The 8,639-nt window shown below is 38.4% G+C and overlaps 1 protein-coding gene across 2 annotated transcripts in view; it reads right to left on the reverse strand.

The window, feature by feature from the left end:
* The window catches only part of SLC25A36 (solute carrier family 25 member 36), a 34,916-nt gene extending 26,588 nt beyond the window's left edge, over positions 1–8,328 (reverse strand). For both annotated transcript variants that reach the window (XR_010024904.1, XM_063114950.1), the window contains exon 1: positions 8,091–8,328. Coding sequence is in view for 1 of the 2 variants with exons in the window: in XM_063114950.1 (XP_062971020.1) it covers positions 8,091–8,131 (41 nt within the window). In the remaining variant the exon portion in view is untranslated. The remainder of the gene's footprint in view (positions 1–8,090) is intronic.
* Positions 8,329–8,639: the final 311 nt, after the last annotated feature.

The following is an 8,639-nucleotide window of genomic DNA, read 5'->3' on the forward strand; positions in this document are numbered from 1 at the left end:
AGTGCCGATGTCTTAAATAAACAACAAAGAAACTGTTAAGAAAATGAAAAGACAAGCCACAGACTAAAAACATTTGCAAATCATAGACCTGGATAAGGTTCTTGTATTCAGAAACACTTACAATCCAATAATAACAAACTCAATAAAAAATACTTGATAGAGAATTAACACTTTACCAATGATATAGGGATGCAAGTAAACACAAAGGTTTTTCAAAATTGTTTATCATCAGGGAAATGCAAAGTAAGTGCATAATGAGATACCATTGCACAGACTGACAAAATCTAGTGTTGTTGAAGAGTGACTGGAAATCTCATATATATTGCTGGTAGGAATGCAAAATGGTACAGCCATTTTAGAAAACAGGTTGACAGTTTCTTACAGCATTACTGTAATCTCATTCCCAGGTACTGACCCAAGAAAAATAAACAAATATGTCCACACAAAGACCTGTCCAAGAATGTTCACAGCAGCTTTACTTTTAATAGCTAAAAACTGGTAACAACTCAAATATCCATCAACTGGTGAAGGACAGATAAATTGTTCTACAGTTACACGATGGAATAAAAAACCACAACCTGGATGAATCTCAAAAGCATTATGCTAACTGAAAAAAAGCCAGACACAAAAGGTTTTCTTTCTATGGCATTTTCATTTTTATGATATTCTGGAAAAGGCAAAACTAGAGGGATAGAGATGAGATCAGTTGTTATGAAAGAGTAGGGGAGGAGGAAGGAAATGACTGCAAGAGGCCTGGGGAAATTCTTGGAATGATAGAAATGTTCTGTTATCTTCATTAATGTAGTTATTACAGGACTTCATACATTTGCCCAAATTCATTGAAACGTACACTTAATGAAGGATGGATTTTATCGTATGTAAATAATACCTTGATAAATCTTACTAAAAAAAAATGTGAAAACTAGTAGCAACTTTTAATATATGAACTACCTGAAGGTGAATATATTTATATTATGTGAAACATTTAACCATAATAAAGTTAATGTTTTTTTAATTCCACTCATAGCCTTAAACAGAAAATTAAAAGTTTAATCCCCCAAAAGAAAATGTCAAAAAAAAAAAAAAAGTGTCAAAACCATAATTATATTGACAGATAAACCTAACTTGATTAAAAAGAGTAGGCTTATAGCAGATTTTAAACAAAATTAAATAGCTCTAGGAGAGAACTCTATACTCAGTAAATAAGAAACATATTATTTTAAACAGCCATTAAATCGTTTTAAAACCTGATAACATATAAGGCCACAAGGCGAATCTTAGAAGCCACAGTTTATGGTAATTGTTAAGGGATAAGTGGTAAGAGAAAAGAGTCATCACACAGTACACTGCACACAATGAAGAGCTCAAAAGAACTCAGGGTAGTCCACACCACATTCACACTACAATAGTGATTTATTTACAGCAAATCATACTTGTTTTTATTTGTATTTGCCTAATTCTTTTTTAGCTGCTTAATGATATATATTTACTTTGTAAATTTATTAAACATAAAACAGCCTCAAAATCTAATAAACACGCACATTTGTTTTGGTTTTACATTCACATTTACATTTACAAAACCTAAAAAATGTATTCTTGAATATGAATTAGTCATACCTTGGTATCTGTGGAGGATTGGTTCCTTGACTCCTGCAGATACCAAAATCTGAGAATGCTCAAGTCTCTCATATAAACTGTCATAATATCTGCATATAATCTACCCACATCCTCCTGTATACTTTAAATTTCTTATATCTAATATAATTTAATGCTATATAAATAGTAGTTGTACTGTAGTTTTTTATTGTATTATTTCTTACTGTTGTATTGTTATTTTTTACTTATTTTAAAAATATTTTTAATCCATGGCTGGTTGAATCCACAGATGTGGAATCCACGGATATGAAGAACTTCTAAAAAATATACTCAATGAACACGAATTACTTCTATAATTAATGCTAATAAAAACAAACACACAAAAAGCAAAGTTAGCACGTAAGGCCATGATTCCTACCTACCCAGCCATTCCTGTTTCCAAGAGAATAAACTCAGTACACAAAGAAAACAAACAGACAAACAAAAAACCAGGGAAAAACAATACCTATGCCTCACAGTCTTGATGTAAAGATGATATATGATTTAATCCATGTAAAATATTTTCTAAAGTGCCACACAGAAAATGCTAAATAAATATTAGCTACTGAGGTTATGTGTCTATTACTGACAGTAAACTGTAAAATTCTGTAATAGAACTATTACAAATATTTTATGGCCAGACCACAGACAAGATATATACTAGGATTCTTAAAAACCACTTCAACAAATAAAATACATAATGAAGATCTTAACTGTACACAAGTAGGAGGTGGTATAACGGGGTGTACACGTAACCACTTAGGTTGTCCTGAAGCAGTTTTACATTATAACATGCAATAATATTTAAATATGAGTACTGAAGGCTAACAATCATCAGTTGGAATGGCAATAAAGAAATACAGAGGTTTTCTGATATTCAACTATCCTCAAGTTCCACTAGTTGTGTATTTTAAACTTCCTCTCATACTTCTCACCCTCCCTACTGCAACGGCCTTAAAGCAGACTCTCATTTCTTGCCTTCTAACTGGTCTTTCTTCCCTTTTATCCAGTAATGTGGCCATGAGTTAAGATCAGCTGTACTGTTTAGCCAATGTAATTTGCTACTATAATAAAGTTCAAGATGGGATGCTTTACTATTAAAAAAAATTATAATTCAAATTTATTTCTATAAAAAAGTCATCATGCATTTGCGCTATATTTTCTTAACTGGCAAAGAATTCCAAGTAGAGAACAGCAAAGTTTGATAACAAAAGAGCATACAAGATCATTGTTCTGTAACATCAAAAATCCAGAGAAGACAATTCCTAGATTATGAGTCTAACAAAACTGTTATGTGTCACTATACACTTGGTATATCCAGATCAGAGCATCTAAACTATATGTTCTTAGTGAAAATACCAGGATCAATACTCATTTAAGTTTTATAGCCAAATGTCATATATAGTATTTTAAAGACATGAGAAAGTCAAGGTTGCTTGGTGAGACAGATAATCATAATTACGCATTGATTTCATAGAATATTTAAGAATTGTTTAACACAGTTATTACTAGACACCATAAAGGTGTATAAAACGTAACATGTAAACATTTCCTTGATCTTTGCCAAATTGTATAGTAAGTCAATCAAGTTGTCTCAGTTATCTACTGGAATGCAAACACATTCTAGCCTATAGTAATACTGCATATGCTAACAAAATCAAACTTTGGGGAGCATAGATAAGAACTTTCAAGTGTTGCTTCTACTTATTGCTTATTATACATAATGAGAATAAAATTCTGGCATGCCAGGGGTCTACTTAAGGGCCTTTAGAGACTTCTCAAATAAAGGAGTGGGGAAAAGCATCTTAGTGTTTTTGTTTGTTTGTTTAACAAAACACAAAAAAACCTTGTGCAAATAGGTCTTCTACGAAAGAACAAGGCCTCTGCTGGGGGCCTCAAAGTGCTCTCTCACACAAATGATAGCAGCACAGGAATGAAAAGTTGGTGGTAGTGGGGGGGGGGGAGACAGAAAAAGGGAAAGAGAAACTGTTCACCAAATAAACATGAATAGCAATCAGACCAACTTCAGCCATGATGCCAAGAGTAAGGAATCACTAGGTCAGGTGCACAGACATAAAAGCCCATCAGCTGGACAGACCCAAGCTGCTAAACCGCTAGATCCAGTTCCCCTGCCTTTAAAGCACTTTTACCAGCCTTACCTGGGGGAAAACCTAAGGTACCTCAGGATTCTAAGAAAAGGGTGGGTCATGGGGAAAAAACCAGGATTTCAAGACTGTGATTGTTAAGACATATGTCCTTAATATTAACCTTCTGTCCATGTATGGACCAGAAAACTTGTTTTTAATAGGCAAGGTAATTTATAAATGAACAAAATATTTTCTGAATAGGTCCACAATATTGATGTGTGTATACATTTAAAAAGGCACTTTAGAATTCATTTTTGTTAACTTTAGGCAAACCTATTTTGTCAGACAACTGCAGTGTTTAGGTCTGTGTACCAAAATAAATAGGTTAAAATATTTTGTCATTTTTCTGCCTGCAGGTAATACTCTACTGCAATTTACTAACTAGGGCATTTTTTAAATTAAGAAATATCACTAAAGCAGAAACTTCATTAAGAGGTTAGACAAACATAAGGAGTTTTTCAATCTTAAAACATGCAGCCTGTTTCTGGAATTCCATAAATATAATTAAGGAAGTCTTACCAAAAATTGTTTCTCTGGTAGCATATATGTGTAAGTATTTTCTCTGAAGCTTTCGTGTTTGGGAAAGAAACAACAGAAGTTATTGAAATGGTGAAGGACATTTTCAATATACTTGATAGACACACTTATGAAAAGTCAGACAGATATGAATGGTTGAGGAAAAAAAGGTATTTTTTTTTTAGGTACATACAAGGGATCTTCAAAAATTCACGGAAAGAGGCATATTATCTTTTAATTGCATTTTTCCCTTAACTTTTTGGAGTACCCTCATATAGGGTTTCTGATGCAGGAAAAATTAACAGGTTGTTATTATTTTGAATGCTAAAGCAAAATCAAGATTAATAATACTAAAAAACAGAAAATGTCAGCCAACAACTTATATAAACACAGAAGCACGGAAGGAAGCTCTGCTACACAGCCCAAGATGCAGTTGTACAGTCTTCACTTTAATTTAAGGTAAACAATAAGACATTAGACTAAGGACTAAAAAAATCCATTATAAAAATAAAATATGCTGAGGAACTGTGGTAGGTTCAATAAAGGTAAATTTCCCCCATGAACTACTACTTTCTTTGCTCCCCTTTGCAGCAAATCTAAAAGCTGTCAATCTGTCTCCAATTTCGCTCCACTCTGATCAGGCTTTTTCTTCACTGCCCTATTAATCAAAGCCACCAAAGGTCCCCAGTTGTTACATTCAATGGTTAACAGCTCTCAAACATCATCTTAAATGACAATAACATCTGATAGTTCATCACTCACTCCTTCCTAGATACTGTATATTTGCTTCATCTGGATTTCAGGACACTACATTTTCTTAGTCACTCCTTCTAAGTCTCCTATGCTGGTTCTTCTTTTTCTGATCTCTTTTACTAAAGTCTCCAGAGATTAGTACCTGATCCTGAAGCGTCCAGATTTAATAAAATTAGTAATTTTTATTGCTTCTGGAACATTCTTAAGTGAAACTGACATTTTTTTCATTACAAGTGCCTCTTGGTAGACTTATGCAGTTGATACAATAACTAGATAATGTATAATTTGATCAAAGTATTTAAAAGTACATTTCATATTGTTTATATCTCTATCTACAGATATAGTGTTATCAGAGGTACAGCTAAAATTAAGTTATATTTACATCCTTTTTGCAGGCTGCCATGATAATGCCTCCGTAACTCAATTAACCAAACCAATGACTTTACAAACTCTGAATATTAACTCTGGCAAAAGCATAATGGGACCAAAGGGTGTCTTAAAGAAAGCACGAGTTATGCATATGAACATGATGCCCGGACCTCATGCCCAGGACCGGTCTGTTTCAAATGTTCTTGTTTTAACAATACAGCTACTGGGCTATCAAAAATCTTTCTGAGATCCTGATAGACACATACTTGAATATATACAACTTTAATTATCAGCAAACCCACCCAAAGGCTCCATATTCAGAAAACCCTTGCCTAAAACTAAATACCACAGTGAAAGGCTACTGTTGGTTCCTTTAAAATATACTGAGCTTAATCCAAAGAACACTTGTATGTTAAGTAGCCCAGGCATAAGAGATCACTCTCCTTTTCCTAATGTGGTTATTATAAAAGTGAAAAATAAATTTCATAGCTTTCAATTTACATATAACTCTATCAGGATAAAAAATAAGTCTAATATTTTATGAAGAGCCTAAAAATGACTGCCTAAATAAGCAACTATGATGTATAAAGAATTAGACATCTTCAATTAATAAGAACAAAGTTACCAACACAACCTGCTTTGCATTTCCACAATGCTTAGCACACAGCAGACTTCCAAAATATTCTACAGAACTGAATTTATATAGAGAGCTGGCAGGATCTTTCAAGACTATTTATCCCTCATTTTACATGTATGAAAAGCTGTTTGGCCTTGAGTAAGTCAATTTTTTACACCTCAGTATTTTTCCATATCTTGAAGGGGCTGATCCATATGGGGACCTTTACCATCCTTCCTAGTTCTAATGCAACTACATATAAAAATAAAATCGAGATGAGATGCAAAGGAAGGGAATTACAAAGATGACCACCTATCTTGCACCAGATCCTACATACCAGTATATCATTTAATACTCTAAATAACCTGCACATTAGACTTTTTTGGGGGGTGGGGGGGAGGAGCACCAAACTATAAGTTTAGATGCTACAAAAACCCTCCGTTCCTGTTCTTAAAAAAACCAGAAGGGCATAAATTTATTGTTGTAAATTTATTATTACTGTTATTATTTGTTAATAATAACAAAGTGACTGATGTACCTAAAGCAAACTGGAAAGTTAGTGCAAACAAGCTAATATATATTTTAAATATAAGTTGTACAGTACTTTAATGATTAAACTTGATATATGAATCCTGAATGCAGAATAACAGAAATGTTATGTGCTAGAGAAAGGCCTTAGAGTTCACATAAATGAGATCTCATTTTACAGATGAAGCAACTAAAAATCAAAGGATTTGTCCATTTTCCACCCAAATTAAAACAGTGGCCAGAACTAGATTTATGGTCTCCTATCTTTCAGGGGTTACCATAAGATCTAATTACATGAGGGAATCCAATTATTTACATAACAAGACATCTTTACTCTTCAAAAACCTCCACACAGCTACTGAATTTTAAAAAATGATTTAATTTGCCTGATTATTGGCAGTAAACATTTCAGAAATATGTAGAGCAAACTACCAAAATTGGGTCTCACGGATTAATAGAAAATACTGTCTTTGCGCCAGAGGAGTGGCTGGCCCATAATCAGTGTACAATGAATTTTTGTTGAATAAATCTTGCCCACCTAAGTACGTACTTTATTACCATCATTGGCGATAGAGTCCTTATGTCCAACTAAAAGCAAGAAACCTTGAATAGAATAGTATTTAAGTGGTCAACGTAAAAACAAACTATAGGGTTTAAGGGGATGCTATTTTATACGGTTATATAGGGGATGCTATTCTATACGGTTAAAAGAGTCTCAGCATAATTTACTGTAGGCATTTTTGATAAGAAACTGTAATCCTACAGATAAGAAGTAACTTAAAATTTCTGATTCTCGAAATAATTTGAAAGGAACAAATCTAAAGAAAAGGCTAAACTGGCTGAGCAAAATAGCTGTAGCACGCATGCTTGCAATCGGGGTACTAAGACTTCAGGCTCAGTCTTAATCTTGTACACATAGTAACTACCGTCAAAGCATCTGACCTCTCCTCACCCCCACTCTCTCCTTTAAACTGCGGGTGTGAAGAGGGTTGGTTTACATGTCCGACCCCAAAGGCACTGCGGTTTGCACCACATCTCGCAACCTGGAAAAAGCTCGGGAAGGAGACTTTCCAAGTGCTAGAGGCACCCTACACCCTAGTCTTCCCTGCTCGTGCCCGAAGCCCCCCTGAACACCTACGGCGGCAGGGCCGCGCCGGAAACCGGCCGCCCGAGGTCCAAGGCAGGGCGCGAGCGACGAAAGGCTGGCCCGCCCGCGCGGCGAGCGCAGGCCGACGCGGCCGCGGCGCCCATCTTGTCCTCGGCTCCGCACTTCCCGCCTCGGGCCCGGGCCGCGCAGCCCACGCGAGGCCTGGAGCGAGGCTCCTCACCGCGGCCCCACAGCACGGACACGCTAGGCCGCGGCGTGTGGCCTGGTCCCGCGGCGGGCCGGGACCCCGCGTACACCCCGGCCCTGCCCGCCGCTCCTCGGGCCCGAGGCCTCATGCCCCGTCCGGGCGTCCCCCGTCGACTCCCCATCCCCGCTGAAGCCCCCCGGCCCCAGTCTGCACGCCCCGGCTGGACCGTACCCCCCGGCAAACAGATGCACCAGCGTGTCCCTCTGGCTCATTCTCTCTCCCGCATGTCCTCCGGGCACTGAGGCGGGACGCGGATCCGGACGCCCGCTGCGGCCAGCGGCTTCGGTCCCCGACTGGTAGACGTCCTACGCCCCAGAGACGGCGAGGGGAGTGGGCGGAGACGCGGCTGCGGAAAGCAATCCGCACAGCCCTCCCCGCACCGCCCCAGCCACACCGCCTCCGGGCCTAGCTCCGCGCCCTCAAGCCGAGCCAGAGAGCTGGGCGGCGGAGGAGGCGGGGGGGGGGGGGGGGGGGGGGGGCGGGAAGACGCGGGTGGCTCCCGATATAAACAGAGGCTCCTATTGGTCCGAGCCGCGTGACGTCACGCGGCCTTCATGCCTCTTTCACGTGATCGAGAGGGGATTTTTCAATGAAAGGCGCCGGGAGGCGTGGTCAGAGCGCGAGCCTCGGGGGCGGTCGGCAGCGCAGGAACCCAGTACGCTGACCCGGAGGGCTGCACAGGCTGTTCCCTGGGCCTGCTTGGGAGCCCCGGTCGGGGCC

Source organism: Cynocephalus volans, chromosome 11 (assembly GCF_027409185.1).
Source record: "Cynocephalus volans isolate mCynVol1 chromosome 11, mCynVol1.pri, whole genome shotgun sequence".
Lineage (NCBI taxonomy): Eukaryota > Metazoa > Chordata > Mammalia > Dermoptera > Cynocephalidae > Cynocephalus > Cynocephalus volans.